The sequence below is a fragment of the Nyctereutes procyonoides genome, unplaced genomic scaffold (genome assembly GCF_905146905.1).
Source record: "Nyctereutes procyonoides isolate TBG_1078 unplaced genomic scaffold, NYPRO_anot_genome, whole genome shotgun sequence".
Classification (NCBI taxonomy): Eukaryota; Metazoa; Chordata; class Mammalia; order Carnivora; family Canidae; genus Nyctereutes; species Nyctereutes procyonoides.
Genome location: NW_026575048.1, coordinates 36,121,534 through 36,142,531, shown reverse-complemented (window position 1 = coordinate 36,142,531; position 20,998 = coordinate 36,121,534). Strand labels below are relative to the sequence as shown.

Here is a 20,998-nt window from a genome sequence, read left to right as displayed (position 1 = left end):
GAGCCACCCAGGTGTCCTGGAAATGGGATTTTTAATATCCAACCATGTGGGTTTATTCTGACTTCCTTATGATTAATTTTGTTCAAATTTAATTTCATTGTGGTTTTATTGAAACTTGTTTTATGACCCAGCACATAACCTTCTTGTTAAATATTGTGTATACACATAAAAAGAATGTGTACTCTGCAGTGGCTAGATGTAATATTTTATATACTTGAATTCTTTAAGATAGTGGTAATATTTAGACCATTTGCGTTTTTACTAATTTTTAACTAGTCTTTATGAACTTACTAAGAGAAGGATGTTGAGATCTCTTAGTATGATTGTAGAATTATCTGTTTTACTCCATTTCTTTAAATTTTGTTTCACATATGATGAAACTCTTACTAGGTTTATGGACATTTTTGATTTTTTAATGTTTCTATTGAATTGACCATTTTACCATTATTAACTGGCCACCTTTTTCTCTGATAATATTCTTTCTCTTGAAGGAAATTTTTCTTATTTAATGATAACATAGTCACTCTAGCCTTTTCTGTTTGTTTCTATTTTCTTTTTTTTGTTTCTGTTTTCATGATCTACCCATTTCTGCCCATTTGTTTTGCAACCTATTTGTGTCTCTATTCAAGATGCATATTTTAATGACAGCATATAGTTGGATCTTGTGTTTTATCCATTCTGGTAATTTTTGCCTTTTTTTTTTTTAAAGAACTTTATTTATTTATTTATTTATTTGAAAAGGAGGGAGAGGGAAGGGGAAGAAGGAAAAAAGAAGGGAGGGAAGGGACAGAGGGAGAGGGAGAGAGAATCTTAAGCAGGGCCCAGTGTAGAGCCTGATGTCAGGCTTGATCTCAGGACCCTGGGATCATGACCTGAGCTGAAAACGAGAGTCAGATGCTTAAGCTACGGAGCCACCCAGGCACCCCAATTTTTGCCCTATTAATTGAAATTTTTAGCTTTCTTTGACATTTATATCTTCTGAGATTTTATTATATCTCATTATCTCCATTTATGTTTTTAAGGATTCATGTTTCCCTCTGATGACATTTTTTTCAGGCTAAAGAAGTTTCTATAGCTTTTCTTACAAAGCAGATTTACTGGCAGTGAAGTCTGTTTATTTTCTTTTAGCTGAGAATGTCTTAATTTGAAATTTGTTTTGAATGGTTATTTTTGCTAGATATGGAAATCTGGGTTGATAAGTGTTTTGGAGCATGCCAAAAACACTCCAAGGTTTGGTAATTCACTAGAAGGACTCAGGACTTAGCATATAGTCATACTCAGATGATACAATACAGTGAAGGAAAACAAATGAAAATTAGCAATTGAAAAGTTGGGTGCAGAGAAGTCTAGAGAAAACTGGGCCCAGACTTCCAAGAGTCTTCTCCCAGTAGTCACATGAGACACAGTTCTTCCAGCATCAAATTGTGACAGCATATGTGAAGTGTCATTAATGAGGAAGCTCACTAAAGACTAAGTGCTCAAGATTTTTATTGAGGGCTGGTCATATAGACATCCTCTGCCTACCATGAAGCAGACTCTTAGAAGATAGCTCGTGTCAGTGTAACCCACATTTTGTACAAATAGTTGAGACACAGGAAGCCTCTTGTCATTTAGGGAAAGTTTTTTTTACAAGTGTCAGGTTCTCTTTGCCATTCAAGTTTCCAGATGCCAACCAAGGGCCAGCCTTGCAAGCAGGTCTTTCTATGGGTAGCAGTCTCAGGCCTGCTAGATGAACTGTTTACTGCACAACAACAAAACAGTTTTTTTTCTGAGCTCTTAACAGATGTTCCTTGTTTTTTGTTTTCCATTATTTCTGGTGAGAAGTCATTGAATTTTTACCTGCATTTATTGTGTCATTTCTTTAGCTGATTTGAAGATTTTTCTTTTTATATGTGGTTTTCAGCAGTTGATTATGATGTATTTAGTTGTGGTTTTCTTTGTATTATTAAGGAACTTTTTGAATCTGTAAGTTTATGTCTCACATTAATTTTATATCTTCCAACATTTTTTTTCTCCCTCATTCTCTCTTTTCTCCTATTCTTAGACTCCGATTATTTATTTGTTAAAGCCTTTGGAAATCATCCTAGAACTCCTGTTGTCTTCTGTTCTTTTTTTCCTCTGTGTTGTGCAGATTGCTTAACTTCTGTTGATCTATCTTTGTGTTCACTGACTTTTTTGGGCATTTCTATTTTTTCCTATTAAGTCTATGATGTGAATTTTATTTTTATTTTATTTTATTTTTCTCATCAAAGTTTTTATTTATTCATGAGAGACACACAGAGAGAGGCAGAGACCTAGGCAGAGGGAGAAGCAGGCTCCCTGCAGGAAGCCAGATGCAGGACTTGATCCCAGGACCTCGGGATCATGACCTGAGCTGAAGGCAGACACTCAACCACTGAGCCACCCAGGTGCCCCCATGAAGTGAATTTTGAGTTTCATTTACTTCTTAGTTGCAAATTTTACATTTAAAAAAATAATTTCTACTTTTTCTGATGAGATTTTTGTCCTTTTTATTTGTTATGAGCATATTGTTCTTCATATCTTTCTAGTTACAAGAGCTTCTTTAAAATCCTTCTAATGTCAACACTGTGGTCATTTCAGGACTGTTTTATATTGTCTTCTAAGAATAGGTTTCATTTTCTTATTTGTTCTTATGTTAATAATTTTGAATTGTATCTTAGTCATTGTGAATGTTGTCTTTTGAAGATTCTGGATTCTGTTGTATTCCTCAAAGAAGTATTGATACGGGTGTGTATGTGTGTGTTATGTATACACAAATACATTTTGTTTAAAGCAGACAAATAATTTATTTGGAATCAAATGTCAAACCCTGTCTTTTGGGTGCTAACTCTAATCTCAGTTTAGTTCTTTTATTCTGTGGGCTCCTGGAGTCTGCCCTGCTCACATGTGATTCACATGTTAGGCAGACATTTTCACACAATTAATGCACAGAATTTGTGATTTGCCCTCTGTAGCTCTCTCCTTTATAGTATTCCATTCTCACCTTCTAGTGGCCATGGTTTCCTAAGCCCTGTATTCTGTTTGATTCATGCCAGAAGGACCATGGATTTTTTTTTAATTTTTATTTATTTATGATAGTCACACAGAGAGAGAGAGAGAGAGAGGCAGAGACACAGGCAGAGGGAGAAGCAGGCTCCATGCACCGGGAGCCCAACGGGGGATTCGATCCCGGTTCTCCAGGATCGCGCCCTGGGCCAAAGGCAGGCGCTAAACCGCTGCGCCACCCAGGGATCCCCCAGGACCATGGATTTTTAATTGGAGTTTTAGCTGCCCTTTATAGCAGAGTAGGACCTGCCCTCAGGCCAGAAGCCATGAAAAAGGAAACTTACTCTCTGGTTTTCTGGTCTTCCACGTGTTACCTCTCCTCTAGAAACTGCTTACTTTTGTTTAATATCTAGTGCCATTAGGTCAGGGATTGGGGAACTAGCCCACCTGTTTTTATAAATAAAGTTTTATCGTAACAAGCCATGTCATTCATTTACTTATTATGTATAGCTGCTGTTGTGTTACAATAGCAGAAATCAGGAGTTACTTTAGAAATGATATGGTTAAAAAAAAAACGATATAGTCTACAACTCAGGAATGTTTACTCTTTGGCCCTTTAAAGACAAGTTTGCTGACCCTTGCCATGATAGTTTGTTTTTTTTATTTCCCCCAGAATTCATATTTCTTTGTAAGAGAGTCAGTCTGATAGTTTATTTTTACTCCTAGATTTATTTTTATTTGTTTGATTCTTCTGAATCAAATTTTTGATTCTGAAGTAGAACTCCTAAATTTATTTTTGATTCTTCCAGTTTGTTAACCACTAATTTGAAACAGGAAGAGTTGTTTTAATGGACTCAGCCATTTGTCACCAAAATTTTAACTCCCAGCACATCTGGATGTCAGAAATGTCAGTTCTTTCAGAAAATGCTCCTTAAAATATATATTGTAGGATAAAATTATGCTTTTTCCTTCCATTTCTTCTTTCAGTACGTATTTGTTGATCTTCTGTAAATGACCTCTGTAAATGCTAAACTCTAGGCTACATTTAACATGCATCTGACATGTAGGCTGTCCTCAAGAAACTCTAGTAAATTTACTAAGTTTAGTTTACAAAGTTAAACATGGACACAAATAATTGTATTCCAGAACAGAAAGTGTGAAAATCCGTGTCAGAGTTCTCTTTTTAATTTTGTAGAAATGTGATCCTTGGGCTTTTAATATAATTGCTTTTTTAGAAAGTTATCTTTCTGATATTTCTTTTGCTTCAGACCTAATATTTTAAAATTTGGCCTTGTTTACTTCAAGGATCCCCAAATGCATGTAACAAATTCATTCTTCTATTCATTGATATTTCCTATTACTCTCCACTTTTTCCCTAGTTTTACCCACTCATTAATTCTGTAGCGCAGGGCACCTTGTAGGAAACAACCTAGTGTCCAAAGAGGTATTAAAAAGGTTACTTTTATTTTTTTATTTTTTTTAATTTTTATTTATTTATGATAGTCACAGAGAGAGAGAGAGAGAGGCAGAGACATAGGCAGAGGGAGAAGCAGGCTCCATGCACCGGGAGCCCGACGTGGGACTCGATCCCGGGTCTCCAGGATCGCGCCCTGGGCCAAAGGCAGGCGCCAAACCGCTGCGCCACCCAGGGATCCCTAAAAAGGTTACTTTTGAAATGGCTTTTTTGTTTGTTTGGACTTAAGGCGCATCTAAAATAACAAATAATGTCTTCAAAGCACTTTTTTTTTCATTATAAGCTTTAATATACAATCTTATGTTATGCTCTTAGGCAGTGCTGTACTGTGAGTTGTTCAAGTGTTGCCCTCAGATTATGGATGGGCACAGTGTGCTATTTTTGTTTATTATCAGTATATCTGTACACCCATTAGATTATGAACTCCTCAAAGTCAGCTAGAGCTACTGTTAGACCATCACAATGTACTCTTAATTGAAAGAAGACAGATTGTCCAGAGTCACCCAACTATTAAGAGGTGAAGAAAAAGTGAAACTAGCTAATAGGACTTCATATCTTAAGCATTTTCCATTATACCCTGTTCAAGGCAGAGGAGTTTGGTGGTCTTTTCATGTTCACTTCCTGTGTGGCTTACCTTGCCCTTAAAGGGTTGTATTTCTCCTTTGATTACTCCTTACAATTTTGATTTTTTTTTTAAACTTTAGGAGACCATAGGAAAGATGACAAGGACCATATTGAGGAAGGTTTCTCCCTCTCCTCCTCCAGTTATTTTGAAGTTCTTAGTGATGGTTTTAATGGCTTATGATCAAGTATAGTGTTACAATACACAGTTAATGATATGGTGATGATACCAACCAACATTTAAGATTTAGTATGTAGCAGACATTAATTTTAAGAGCTTTGAGTAGATTGAGTCTTCTAATTCTCACAGGAACCCTTAAGGGTGGGGATATCTTTGTGCTCATTTCTCAGATGAGACACAGCAGTCAAGAAAATTGCCTGAGGGGGTGCTTGAGTGGCTCAGTTGGTTAAGCATCTGCCTTTCAGTCAGGTCATGATCCCAGGACCCTAGATTGAGCCCTGCAACTGGCTCCCTGCACAACAGGGGGTCTCCCCCCACCCCCTGCAGCTCCCTCTGCCTTTGCTCCTGTGCACATGCACTTTTTCAAATAAAATCTTTTAAAAAACCAAAAAGAAAATTGCCCATGGTCACAGAGCTAGTGTGGGCCTTGCTGAACCTAGGCCTTAACCTCTAGGGCACATGCTCTTTTGAAGCCAGAGGAGCTTATAATTGCCTGTTGTCAAAATAGAAATATTCCATTCCGGGATCCCTGGGTGGCGCAGCGGTTTGGCGCCTGCCTTTGGCCCAGGGCGCGGTCCTGGAGACCCGGGATCGAGTCCCATGTCGGGCTTCCGGTGCATGGAGCCTGCTTCTCCCTCTGCCTGTGTCTCTGCCTCTCTCTATATATGTCTCTCATGCATAAATAAATAAAATATTTAAAAAAAAAAAAGAAATATTCCATTCCTATATGATGTTATAATACTATATAACTTATGATTAGGTTATCTATGTGTATATAAATTATTCGCTTTGGAGTTATATCAGTTTCTCAGAATGTCATTCAATTTCTGAGTAAATAACATTCAAAATTAAAAATAAAGTCTGGAGAGGAAGGAAGGAAGAAAGATGGACGTAGTTCTCAGCCTGTATTACACAGCCAGCATAATTGCTTACCTCATTGAGATTATCAAAGAGAAGGTATTTCAAGTTTTTGGTTTGGTGATGTTCAGTACATAAGATTATATCATTTAGAATAGAATATTTATTGGTTTATTATTGAAAGCATCCTGAAATGTTACTCTCCTAAAGAGTCTTCTAAAAAATTAAAGAATGATTTTTAAAATTTAAAGTTAATTAAATGATTTAAGTGGATAATTTAAATCTTATTTAAATTTGATAAAGCTTTGCTTACTTATTTACACTATAAGGAAAGGGATGTGTTTCTAAACAGTAGTTACAGATTAACGTATTGACAATTTAGTTTAGCTTGGGTAATTTAGTGACTAATCTTACTCTGGTAGGCATAAGGCTAGAAATCCCTCATGAATAAAAAGTATATGTCTCTGATGAGAGTTCTTTCCAGTTGCTTTTTTCCCCCTTCCCCACTGCTTTCCCGTATCCTTGCCCCAGCTCTATTCTACAATCATCTTTGTATTTCAGTTCACTAGTGTGAAATATTATCACCCTGTTATTGACTCAGAATATACTTCAGTCCTCCAGTTCATACATATTCAGTTCTGTTCAGCTATTGTTGAGCCCATCTTAGATTTGAAATTGGATTGCATTCAATGTGATTAAAATATATGTATTTGAATGAAATGGCTTATGTAATTATGGCCGTGGAAAGCTGTATGTTCTTTTTCGTTTTCTTTCTTTCTTTTTTTAATGAGGGAGCTTGTGAGGAGGAGCAGAGAGAGAATCTTAAGTAGGCTCCACACCTAGTCTGGAGCCCTATATGGGGCTTGATCTCATTACACTGAGATCATGACCTAAACCAAAATCCAGAGTTGGATGCTTAACCAGCTGAGCCACCAAAGTGCCCCAAAAGCAGAATGTTATTTTTCAAATCATTTAATATTTGTAACTTGAATATTAATATCCAGATATTCTTACTTTCTGTCTTGACAGATTATAAGAGAAAATAGTATCTCTCTCAGTGAAATTGAATTGCCTTGCTCAGAGGATTTGAATTTGGAAACTTTGTCGTAAGTCATGAAATATATATATTTCAAGTGAACTAGCGTAGCATCTCATAAATAAATAGAAGTATACTTTGGTAAAAGTACTGTCCTTGATTTAAATAATTCTGAATCCCCCATGTTTCTAATCATTACTTATCAGATGCTTACAGAGTTGATTTTTATTTTTGTTTAGGTCACTGAAGTGTAGAGCTCTTGCCCTCAAAAAACAGTATCAGAGATTTAGCTTGTACATATTCCTCTTTTATCCTTTTCATTAAAAAAGATGGCAGTTATTTTTAAAAATTATCTTCTTTGCTGTGTGTGAAACATGCAGTCAAGAGGCATACTTTATCAACGAGGGCTGCATGATCCTGCTGAAGAAATCTGCTGATTGAGTAGAGGCACAATTGAGCATTCCCAAAAGAATATAAACTAGTTTAGAGAACGGGAATATTTATTATTTATACCCTAAGAAAAGTAATAATGAATTTTTAAAGCCAAATAATGGTAGTATTAAATTTCTTATAATCTGTTTTCAGGCAAGCCCATGTCTACATAATTGCAGGAGCCTGTTTGTCTCTGGGTTTTCGATTTGCTGGCTCAGAAAACTTATCAGCCTTTAACTGTTTGGTAAGAAGTATTATTAGTTTATTCTCTTTTTTAACAAAGCGTTGATACACATCTTTTAACTTCAATTTGTTTTTCTTTTGTTTTCCAGCATAAGTTTGCAAAAGATTTTATGACTTATTTGTCTGCACCTAATGCTTCTGTAGTAAGTCTTTTTATGATCATTTTTCTTGGGAATAAAATTGAACTTGAAGAAAATTCACTGATAATTCAGTTACTTATGTGTTGTTAAATATCTCTGCAATTTGAGTTTAGAATGGGAGATTTGAAGTTTTGGCTCATCTTTGTATTTGTGTTCTGGGGTACTAATTAGGTGAAAGTATACTGACCCGTGAAAATCTCTAATTCTTGTGATAGCAAAAACCATATCCTTCATGAAATGTCATACTCTATGCCATTCTGTCGCAGGACTGAATATTGGTAACTGCTCTTTAAAACATTAGCGCTTAAAAAAAAAAAGAATTAGCACTTAGTAGAACTGCAATTCCTTTTGAGGCATTGCTACTCTACTGACAGGAGATTATAAGATTTTATTTCCTAATGAAAACCACACAGATTTGTGCAACATTATATATAATATGAGAAAACTGAAAAATCAAAAAGTCTGAAAGTAATTAGGTAAATTTGATTATGGTATATCTGTGTGTTGTTATACAATAGAGCTATCAAATCTTGTGCTGTAGGAATTTTTCCTGAGTGAAGATTGTTTACGTATGATAGATTTTAAAAAGTTAAAAATATCATGTATAGTAATATCCCAATTTCACTTGAAAAGAGATTCATTAGATACAGGAAAATATTTGGGGGAAGGCCAAAATGTTTATGGCAGTTCTCTTTGGGTGTTAGTATCCCAAGGCATTGTTATTTCCATTGTTATGCTTTATTTTTTGAATTTTCTACATTGAACTTAAATTTCATAATCAGAATTTTTTTAGAGCTTTTTAAGAATTATAAATATTTGTAGTCTAATGCTGGCCAATTTAATTTTGATAATAAATGTAATGCAGTAGTTGTAGTATGTCATCTTTTTGCATTTCCAGACAGGTCCTTACAACCTAGAAACCTGCCTGAGTGTGGTGCTGCTGTCTCTTGCCATGGTAATGGCTGGCTCGGGGAATCTGAAAGTTTTGCAGCTTTGTCGCTTCTTACACATGAAAACAGGTGGTGAAATGAACTATGGTTTCCACTTAGCCCATCATATGGCCCTTGGACTTCTCTTTCTGGGAGGAGGAAGGTAAATGAATATATATTTTTTTCTTCAATGAAGAGATCTCACGAACAACATCTGTAAGAGTGATTTATTTTGGTTTGAAGATACTTACAAATTTTTTTTTTTTTTGGGGTATACTTACAATTTTTTGATCCTGACTAGCTGTTGGCATATCAAGGAACATTATTACTCTTTAAAAGGGCTTTTTTTTTTAATTTTTATTTTTTTATTTTTATTTATGATAGTCACAGAGAGAGAGAGAGAGGCAGAGACACAGGCAGAGGAAGAAGCAGGCTCCATGTACCGGGAGCCCGATGTGGGATTCGAACCCGGGTCTCCAGGATCGCGCCCTGGGCCAAAGGCAGGCGCCAAACCGCTGCGCCACCCAGGGATCCCTTTAAAAGGGCTTTTTAAAAATAGTTTAAACATCAATTTATGCCTTACTTAGTAGACTTACCATCCTCGCTCTGTATTTGTAGAAGAGTCAGTACTTAGTTCTTCAGGGCATTGCCCCTTGTTCCCCACTGTTTAATGATTGCCCTTCTACTGAACTGCTCTCTCATAAAGGTTATGGACACTATTAGTCATCAAGTCCTATGAGAGTTTCTTAGTTTTCCCTTCTTTTTTTTTTTTTTTTTTTAAGATTTTATTTATTTATTCATGAGAGAGAGAGAGGCAGAGACACAGGCAGAGGGAGAAGCAGTCTCCACGCAGGGAGCCTGACGTGGGACTCGATCCCAGGTCTTCAAGATCAGGCCCTGGGCTGAAGGTGGCGCTAAACTGCTGAGCCCCCCAGGCTGCCCCGGTTTTCCCTTCTTTGGTCTCTTTCCAACATCTGTCATTCCTGACCACTTCATCTTTTTATGACTTCCCTGTAGACTACTATGTAGATCAAGATAGAACTCAGAATACCTCTCTCTACCCCTGCTATGCCTCTCCTGTTAGCTATTACTTCACTTCTACCCAAAGATAATCACTGTTTAGTCTCCTAACACCTTGGACTGGCTTTGCCTGTTTTTGAAATTCAAATGGAATCATACACTGTGTATTATTTCATACTTACAGTTGACCCTTGACCAATATGGGTTTGAACTGTGCAGGTCCACTTACACACGATTGTTTTGGTTAAATAGTACAGTGCTGTAGATATATTTTTTCTTCCTTATGATTTTCCTAGTACTTCTTTTCTGTATCTCACTTTATTATAAGAGTACAGCACATAGTACACATAACATACAAAATATATGTGTATCTACTGTTTATGTTATCAGGAAGGCTTCCAGTCAATAGTCGGCTAATAGTTTAGCTTTGGGGAAGTTTAAGGACTTTTGACTATGCAGGGTGATTGGTACCTCTAACCCTCACATTGTGCAGGGGTTAATTGTACTTCTTTAACTCAAAATTATTTGTGAGATTCATCTGTGTTGCATGTAGCAGTGATGTATTCATGTTTCTGTGCTGTTAAATTCCATTGTATGATTATACCACATTTATCATCTACTCTGCTCTTAACAGATGTGTTGTTTCTAGTTTAGGGCTATTATGAATATTCTTTTTTTTTTTAACTTTAAAGATTTTATTTATTTGAGAGAGAGATGGCATGTGCACACAAGTAGGGGGAGGGGCAAAGGGCGAGGGAGAACATGACTCCCCACTGAGCAGGGAACTCGAGATTGGGCTCAATCTTAAGGACCCTAAGATCATGACCTGAATCGAAGTCAGATGCTGAGCTGACTGAGCCACCCAGGCACCATTGTTATGAATATTCTTATGCATATCTTTGATTTTGTTGTATATAGATCTATGAGTGTATTTTATGAGCATATATGTATGCCTAACTTCATAGATAATGCCATCAGTGCTCCTGATATACCCATTAGTGTTGTGTGACGCTCCAGTTACTCCCCATCCTTTTCAACACTGGTTTTATTGTTAGTCTTTTTAATTTTAGCCATCTGGTAGTAGTTGTGGTTTTAATTTCCATTTCTCTGAATAATGATATTTAGCACCTTTTATATCTTTAATGGCTAACTGGAAATCTCCTTTCGTGATGTCTAAGTTTCCTGCTACCCATTTTCATATTGGCTTACTTGTTTAAAAATTTGGTTTGTAAAAAAAAAAAAAAATTTGGTTTGTGATAATATGCACATAACCTAAAATTTATCTTCTTAACCATTTCTGAATGTGCAATTCAGTAGTAGTAAGTGTATTCACCAATCTCCAGAATTCTCCCTTGCAGAATAGAAGTTTTGTTTCCTTTAAAAAGCACCTCCTTGTTGCCACCTTCCACCAGCCCTTAACAGCTCTGTTATACTACTGTTTCTGTTAATCTGACTATCCTATATTCATTTATCGGCACTGAGGGGGGCACTTGACGGGATGAGCACTGGGTGTGATTCTGTGTGTTGGCAAATTGAACACCAATAACAAAAAATTTATTATTAAAAAAAAATAAAAAAATAAAAAACACCTCCTTGTTGCCGCCTTCTGCCAGCCCTTAATAGCCACTGTTATACTACTGTTTTTGTTAATCTGACTATCCTATATTCATTTATCATTATGATCCTGAACCATTTGTCACTCTTAATGTGTTGTACTTATTTTCTCTTGCTCAGTGGTTCACCTTTTAACTCTCAATGGTATCTTTTGATGAATAGTTATTTACATTTTTATTTTATGATTTGTACTTTTTTGTCCTTCTGATGAAATATTTCCTTACCCCCCCCAAATGAAGATATTTTATTTTCAACAAGTTTTAACTTTTTCACTCATATTTGGATATAAAATATACCTGTACCTGATTTTTCTATATGATTTTTTGATAACTGATGCCTCACTATTATTGAAAAGTTCATCTTTTCTCCATTGTTCTGCGATACCATTTTATTATAAATTAAGCGTCTGTATACAACATATATTTATTTCTGGGCTGTTACTATATTCAGCTGGTCTATTTTTCTGTGTTTGCACCAATACCATAGTCTCAATGATTATAGTTTTATAATAAGTCTTGATATCAGGTAGAATAAATCTTCCAAATTGGGATTTTTTTCTGTTTTTGTTCTTTGAATTTTTATATAAATATTGGAGTTTATGATTTTCCATCCTAAATAACCTCATAAAATATCAGTCATAATTGCATTGAGTCTATGTATTGGTTTGGGAGGAACTGAAATGTTATATAATACTGAGTTTTTCTTTTTTTTTTTTTTTTTTTTTTTTAAATTTATTTATTTATGATAGTCACAGAGAGAGAGAGAGAGGCAGAGACACAGGCAGAGGGAGAAGCAGGCTCCATGCACCGGGAGCCCGATATGGGACTCGATCCCGGGTCTCCAGGATCGCGCCTGGGCCAAAGGCAGGCGCCAAACCGCTGCGCCACCCAGGGATCCCTGAGTTTTTCAATCTATGAATGTGGTGTATCCTTTCATTTATTTAGCTTTAGTGTGTGTGACCTTCATCAACTGGTAAAATTTTTACAAGTCATATCGGTTTATTTTTCTCTCTTCTATAAGACTGACTTAAACATTGGAGCCCACTTTTCTAGAAGGATAAAAGGTAGAGATTATCAGAATGGTGTATATTTCCTTTTTAACAGGTTTTGTAGAATTGTTCTTTCTTTAATTGTTTAGAATTAAGAATGATTAAAGAAATCTTATATTAAAATTCTTATTTTATAATTTTTGAGAATTTATTTTCCTTTCTAAATAAACCCCTTTATCTCTTTTTTACTTTATTCATTCTTTTTTTTTAATTTTAATTTTGTTATACTCTTATTCAATATTTTGTTTCACACTGTGACCCTACTTGCTCTGCTTTCATATTGAGTAGATTCTCTCCCACTGTGCTGCCACTTTTCTAATGATTCTTGATCTTTAAATGATTATGCATACTTTGTGACAACATTTAAATTTCTCATTGCATATCCACATCCTATGTTTAATCTCAAAATTTTTTAACATTAATATCTAATGTTTATCTTTGGATTTTGGCTTTGTCAAAACGGTAAAGAGAAAATGGCCTATTTTAAGCCTATGTCAGAGTAGGTATATTTTCTTACTTAGATTTTGAAATCTCTTCTTCCTAATTCATTAAATAGGTGTATATGTGATAAATGCTAAGTTCTTGAGGACATATATCTGTATATAATAAAACAAATATTTATATTGATTATCTACAACAATGGTTTTATATGATACCCGGTCTCATCTTTTTTTTTTTTAATTTTTAATTTTTTTATTTATTTATGATAGTCACACACAGAGAGAGAGAGAGAGAGGCAGAGACACAGGCAGAGGGAGAAGCAGGCTCCACGCACTGGGAGCCCGATGTGGGATTCGATCCAGGGTCTCCAGGATCGCGCCCTGGGCCAAAGGCAGGCGCCAAACCGCTGTGCCACCCAGGGATCCCGATGTTTCGGTCTCATCTTTATTTCAAAATATTTCTAAGAAAAACTAGAATTTTAGAGTAATCTCCTGTTTGCCATGTAGAGTTTGAGCAACATTAAAATATAAGGAAAATCTCAAAAGATTTTATTAAGAGTATGTGGCCTTTATAAAAATAAGTTTATCACATTGATTAGAAAAAAAGCTGTTTGTACTTGGAGGGATAGTTGTTTATACATTAACTATTTATGAAAACTTTTACCTTTTTCATTTAGTCCATCATTCTGAGGAGATGCTCAGGCTTTACAGAAACAGAAAAAAAAAATTGAGATACCCAGTCACAAACCCTGTATTTTTAGAAGTGAGGTTTATTATTGTCTAAGGAAGTATGTGTAGAACTGGAGAAGAAGTGGTGTCCTTCATACATGATTTTTTTCAATATCTGTCATCTCTAGGATTACATTCATGGTCCTCACTACTGTGGTATTTTAGGTTAAAAACTCATGTTTATTTTTTTTTAATTTTTTTATTTATTTATGATAGTCAGAGAGAGAGAGAGAGAGAGAGAGAGAGAGGCAGAAACACAGGCAGAGGGAGAAGCAGGCTCCATGTACCGGGAGCCCGACGTGGGATTTGATCCCGGGTCTCCAGGATCGCGCCCTGGGCCAAAGGCAGGGATCCCTGGGCCAAAGGCTGCGCCACCCAGGGATCCCAAAACTCATGTTTATTAAGTCAAGTTTTGAAAGTTAACATCTGTGAGATGTTCCTTTCACTTTTAATAGTAGATGATCTTGAAATGGCTTAAGGACTCACTGGAAAGTGAAATGTTGACAGCATTGACACTCTTGTATCTATCAAGGCATTTTATAAGTGAGCCTTGCCACAGTACCCCAATTTCCTGATTCTCGGGAAGGCCTTGGACGTTTGCACAGTATAATTAATAATGTCTTTCTCAGGCAGCCTGGGTGGCTCAGCAGTTTAGCGCCGCTTTCGGCCCAGGGTGTGATCCTGGAGACCCGAGATCGAGTCCCATGTCGGGCTTCCTGCATGGAGTCTGCTTCTCCCTCTGCCTGTGTCTGTGCCTGTCTTTCTCTCTGTGTCTCTCATGAATAAATAAATAAAATCTTAAAAAAAAAAATAATGTCTTTCTCTCTGCATTTGGTTCACAGGTACTCTCTGAGTACATCAAATTCTTCCATTGCTGCCCTCCTCTGTGCCCTTTACCCGCACTTCCCAGCTCACAGCACTGACAACCGGTGAGTCTAGTGATTCTTTCCTCAATGTGATCTTTTGTAAGCTCTCCAAAAGGGGGTAATTTGATTGTTCTTTGGTTCCATGGACTCATTTCCAAATTAGTTTATTTTCTTCTTGGACTTAGTTCTCTTTCTGACTAAGCCTTTGAAAATGTTTCTCTTAAGTATTAGACCAAAAGAGAACTTTGTACATCTGATGGATGGATTCATCAGTCTTCCACCATTTTTCAATCAGTAGAACTGCTGTTAACCCAGAAGTGGGCCAAACAAGGTTATCTTTAGGGAAAAGTTCATCAAACAAAAGATAGTAGCCAACAGAAGCAAGACATTATGTTTTATAGTATAATTGTTTAATTCCTAGAGAGAAATTGGTCTGATTTAGTGGCAGTGTCTATATGAATTCCTTTTTTCCCTCTTTTACATGAATGTTGAGAAGTTTTATATAAATGAAATAGAAGGGACACAAAAAACAAAATGCAGCAAAGAATCAAAGGCAACTTAGAAGTGGCAGTGAGCCATTCACTGTCAGATATGTAGGAAAGGTGTGAGAATACAGAAGCTCTGCTTTGAGAGCATGAAGAGCCATCAGCACTGCAGTCTCCCTGGCAGTTTTAGGCATAGTTGATTTCTGCTGCATGTGGAGGAGGGGAGAAAATAGCACCTTATTATTCCCATGACATCTGAGATGACCAGTGTGTTCAATTCATTATCCAAGAGAAGCATCAGGAGTTGGAGCCACTGACTGTAGTAATTAAGCTGTCACGCTCTAGTAGCTTAAAATAGTAATAATAAACGGAAGTTGTTGTTTTACAAAAGTGGACTGACTGACATCCGAACTCTGATGATAGGCAGACAAGCATATTCCTGTTAAATTAATGCAACTCTGACAAGTGGTCTCTTGTTTGTCAGTTTAGGAAAGACTTTTTGAGTTGTTATTGGTGGTTAGGGTACAACAGAGAGCCACACTCCTATATTGCTGGGAGAATCATTTGGTTTAGCTATTTTAAACAAAGCAATTTGATTTTAAGCACCAAGAACCTTTATGTAACTGATAAATACCGTTTTTTTTTTCCTGGCTTTGATTGATTTTAATTATTTTTTTAAACAACATCTACACCTTTATTTATTTTTCAGTAAGGTTAAATCCTTGAGGGGTACAGTATCATACAGATTCTGTGCGCAATGACTTTAGCAGGAAGGCTGCTTCAGAATTTGGCACGAATCATGCCATTGTTTCTTCCACGAGTTACTTTTCTCCCAGATTACCCTGGTTTTGTTCACTTTGCCACCAGGAGTCACTGTGTTGTTCTTTGCTTTGTATATATAAGCATATCCCTTCCCTAGGGAGAATTCAGTTTCATTTCAAGCATAAACACTTTGAATTTTAAGAAGAGCCGTGTGCTCCCTATGGTTTCAGAGACCCTGCTTATAGTCAACAAAAATGGCCTTGGACAACAGCCTTCTAGACACATTTGTCATTTTAGGAGTCCTGTACTCAGTAGGCTCCACTTACTTGCACCTGGAGTTCAGCAGCAAGAGCTCCCCTCTGCTTTAATTCTAATCAATTTATAGGAAAGGGAAGGTTTGGATGGGAAGAGGAACTCTACTGCTGTTACTAAAATTTAAAAAGAAAACTTTGAACTCTCATTTTATCCTTTTATAGCATCCTATAATGTAAAAGCTTTTTTGTGTCTAAATGCTAAAATATAAATTTTTTTGAAAACCCAGAAAAGCACACACACAGAAAAATATAATCTTACCCATTAGTTTTTTGTGTCCTGGATTCCAAGTGTGTATATTTGTGTAAAAGTATGTATCTGTAGAATAGCTTTCCTTCTCTCTCTCCCTACCAGCCCTTGAGCCAAATAAACAAATAGCTAGAAGTAAGTTCCTTGGAAGGTAAATAGATGCCTGTGTGCGGTATTAAAGGATTATCTGAGAACTGATTTTATAAGGGATGAATTTTTCAGTAAATATTTTCATGTTAGGATAATTTTTTACTTCATCTGTAAAACCTCTTAAATGTGAAATTTCAAATAAGGAATTTTAGGATCAAGGCATATATCTTACGATTTTTTAAAGAGAATCATTCCATTTGTTTTTAATTGAATCTCATCTTCCTTTAGGATTGCTGTCATGGGAAGATAGCAACCCGAACTTCTGTCATGGGTCAGTGTGTCAGCAGCAGCAGATTGTAGAGCTCACGCTGTCGTCACCTATTTATTACCTCCTCTCTGTGTTTTCTGCCAATAGGTATCATCTACAGGCTCTGCGGCACCTGTATGTACTGGCTGCAGAACCAAGGCTTCTAGTGCCTGTGGATGTGGATACAAACATGCCCTGCTATGCCCTCTTAGAGGTTACCTATAAGGTAATTCTTTGTTCCTTTCATTTATTTGTAATTTTATTACCACTCATACGTCTTTGCAGGTCAAAATATTTTTAAAAATGCTGTCCTTTAAGATAACAGAGTGAATTAATCTCATCAAAATTGAAGCTTCTAAAGTTTTTGTACATCCTGCCAGCCATTTGGGCTCATTTATAGTCTATGGAGGTAATATTTTAGAGATCAGCAGTTGCTCTTTTGTTCCTAGAGCCTATTGTTTGAAAATGTCCTTGTTCGACCTCAAACATGTGGAGGTTAAGGACCATCCTGCTAAAAGATAAAGGGGTCAACCAGGAAATTAAGGAAGAATTAAAAAGATTCATGGAAACTAATGAGAATGAAGATACAACTGTTCAAAATCTTTGGGATGCAGCAAAAGCAGTCCTGAGGGGGAAATACATCGCAATACAAGCATCCATTCAAAAACTGGAAAGAACTCAAATACAAAAGCTAACCTTACACATAAAGGAGCTAGAGAAAAAACAGCAAATCGACCCGACACCCAGCAGAAGAAGAGAGTTAATTAAAATTCGAGCAGAACTCAACGAAATTGAGACCAGAAGAACTGTGGAACAGATCAATAGAACCAGGAGTTGGTTCTTTGAAAGAATTAATAAGATAGATAAACCATTAGCCAACCTTATTAAAAAGAAGAGAGAGAAGACTCAAATTAATAAAATCATGAATGAGAAAGGAGAGATCACTACCAACACCAAGGAAATACAAACGATTTTAAAAACATATTATGAACAGCTATACCCCAATAAATTTGGCAATCTAGAAGAAATGGACGCATTCCTGGAAAGCCACAAACTACCAAAACTGGAACAGGAAGAAATAGAAAACCTGAACAGGCCAATAACCAGGGAGGAAATTGAAGCAATCATCAAAAATCTCCCAAGACACAAGAGTCCAGGGCCAGATGGCTTCCCAGGGGAATTCTATCAAACGTTTAAAGAAGAAATCATACCTATTCTACTAAAGCTGTTTGGAAAGATAGAAAGAGAAGAAGTACTTCCAAATTCATTCTATGAGGCCAGCATCACCTTAATTCCAAAACCAGACAAAGACCCCACCAAAAAGGAGAATTGCAGACCAATATCCCTGATGAACATGGATGCAAAAATTCTCAACAAGATACTAGCCAATAGGATCCAACAACACATTAAGAAAATTATTCACCATGACCAAGTAGGATTTATCCCCGGGACACAAGGCTGGTTCAACACTCGTAAAACAATCAATGTGATTCATCATATCAGCAAGAGAAAAACCAAGAACCATATGATCCTCTCATTAGATGCAGAGAAAGCATTTGACAAAATACAGCATCCATTCCTGATCAAAACTCTTCAGAGTATAGGGATAGAGGGAACTTTCCTCGACATCTTAAAAGCCATCTACGAAAAGCCCACAGCAAATATCATTCTCAATGGGGAAGCACTGGGAGCCTTTCCCCTAAGATCAGGAACAAGACAAGAATGTCCACTCTCACCACTGCTATTCAACATAGTATTGGAAGTCCTAGCCTCAGCAATTAGACAACAAAAAGACATTAAAGGCATTCAAATTGGCAAAGAAGAAGTCAAACTCTCCCTCTTTGCCGATGACATGATACTCTACATAGAAAACCCAAAAGCCTCCACCCCAAGATTGCTAGAACTCATACAGCAATTTGGTAGCGTGGCAGGATACAAAATCAATGCCCAGAAATCAATGGCATTCCTATACACTAACAATGAGACTGAAGAAAGAGAAATTAAGGAGTCAATCCCATTTACAATTGCACCCAAAAGCATAAGATACCTAGGAATCAACCTAACCAAAGAGGTAAAGGATCTATATCCTAAAAACTATAGAACACTTCTGAAAGAAATTGAGGAAGACACAAAGAGATGGAAAAATATTCCATGCTCATGGATTGGCAGAATTAATATTGTGAAAATGTCAATGTTACCCAGGGCAATTTACACGTTTAATGCAATCCCTATCAAAATACCATGGACTTTCTTCAGAGAGTTAGAACAAATTATTTTAAGATTTGTGTGGAATCTGAAAAGACCCCGAATAGCCAGGGGAATTTTAAAAAAAACCATATCTGGTGGCATCACAATGCCAGATTTCAGGTTGTACTACAAAGCTGTGATCATCAAGACAGTGTGGTACTGGCACAAAAACAGACACATAGATCAATGGAACAGAACAGAGAACCCAGAAGTGGACCCTGAACTTTATGGTCAACTAATATTCGATAAAGGAGGAAAGACTATCCACTGGAAGAAAGACAGTCTCTTCAATAAATGGTGCTGGGAAAATTGGACATCTGCATGCAGAAGAATGAAACTAGACCACTCTCTTGCACCATACACAAAGATAAACTCAAAATGGATGAAAGATCTAAATGTGAGACAAGATTCCATCAAAATCCTAGAGGAGAACACAGGCAACACCCTTTTTGAACTTGGCCACAGTAACTTCTTGCAAGATACATCCAGGAAAGCAAAAGAAACAAAAGCAAAAATGAACTATTGGGACTTCATCAAGATAAGAGGGTTTTGCACAGCAAAGGATACAGTCAACAAAACTCAAAGACAACCTACAGAATGGGAGAAGATATTTGCAAATAACATATCAGATAAAGGGCTAGTTTCCAAAATTTATAAAGAACTTATTAAACTCAACAGCAAAGAAACAAACAATCCAATCATGAAATGGGCAAAAGACATGAAGAGAAATCTCACAGAGGAAGACATGGACATGGCCAACATACACATGAGAAAATGCTCTGCATCACTTGCCATCAGGGAAATACAAATCAAAACCACAATGAGATACCACCTCACACCAGTAAGAATGGGGAAAATTAACAAGGCAGGAAACAACAAATGTTGGAGAGGATGTGGAGAAAAGGGAACACTCTTACGCTGTTGGTGGGAATGTGAACTGGTGCAGCCACTCTGGAAAACTGTGTGGAGGTTCCTCAAAGAGTTAAAAATAGACCTGCCCTACGACCCAGCAATTGCACTGTTAGGGATTTACCCCAAAGATTCAGATGCAATGAAACGCCGGGACACCTGCACCCCGATGTTTCTAGCAGCCATGTCCACAATAGCCAAACTGTGGAAGGAGCCTCGGTGTCCACCGAAAGATGAATGGATAAAGAAGATGTGGTTTATGTATACAATGGAATATTACTCAGCCATTAGAAACGACAAATACCCACCATTTGCTTCAACGTGGATGGAACTGGAGGGTATTATGTTGAGTGAAGTAAGTCAATCGGAGAAGGACAAACAGTGTATGTTCTCATTTATTTGGGGAATATGAATAATAGTGAAAGGGAATATAAGGGAAGGGAGAAGAAATGCGTGGGAAATATCAGAAAGGGAGACAGAACATAAAGACTCCTAACTGGGAAACGAACTAGGGGTGGTGGAAGGGGAGGAGGGCGGGGGGTGGGGGTGAATGGGTGACGGGCACTGAGGGGGACACTTGACGGGATGAGCACTGGGTGTTATTCTGTATGTTGGTAAATTGAACACCAATAAAAATTAATTTATTAAAAAAAATAAATAAATAAAATACCCTAAAAAAAAGAAAATGTCCTTGTTCATTAAAGTGTTCTTAAGAATGAGTTAGAACTACTCTTAGATTTGTTTGTAGAATGCTTTAAGACATATATTTGATGAGAGATCTTTGATTTTGATGCACAGATTATAAGTCATATATCCTTCATTTATTCAGAATATTAAGTACTTTCTGTGTATCAAAACTATGCAGAGGCTCTGGGGTACAAAATTACATCGTTGTATTCCTTAAGGACCTCTTGTCCATTGGGTAGCCAGGCATGGATGTAGTAAGAATAGAGTGTGGGGGTATGTATAGAATGCAGGGGGAGCAGAGGAGATAGGCCCC

The 20,998-nt window shown here is 36.7% G+C and overlaps 1 protein-coding gene across 3 annotated transcripts in view; it reads left to right on the top strand.

Annotated features, from left to right (window-relative positions):
- ANAPC1 (anaphase promoting complex subunit 1) overlaps positions 1 to 20,998 on the top strand; it is a 108,489-nt gene that overhangs the window by 66,406 nt on the left and 21,085 nt on the right. For all 3 annotated transcript variants that reach the window (XM_055327481.1, XM_055327479.1, XM_055327480.1), the window contains exons 35-40: positions 7,170 to 7,246; positions 7,762 to 7,852; positions 7,941 to 7,994; positions 8,890 to 9,083; positions 14,614 to 14,700; positions 16,951 to 17,068. In XM_055327481.1, the coding sequence (XP_055183456.1) occupies positions 7,170 to 7,246; positions 7,762 to 7,852; positions 7,941 to 7,994; positions 8,890 to 9,083; positions 14,614 to 14,700; positions 16,951 to 17,068 (621 nt within the window). The remainder of the gene's footprint in view (positions 1 to 7,169; positions 7,247 to 7,761; positions 7,853 to 7,940; positions 7,995 to 8,889; positions 9,084 to 14,613; positions 14,701 to 16,950; positions 17,069 to 20,998) is intronic.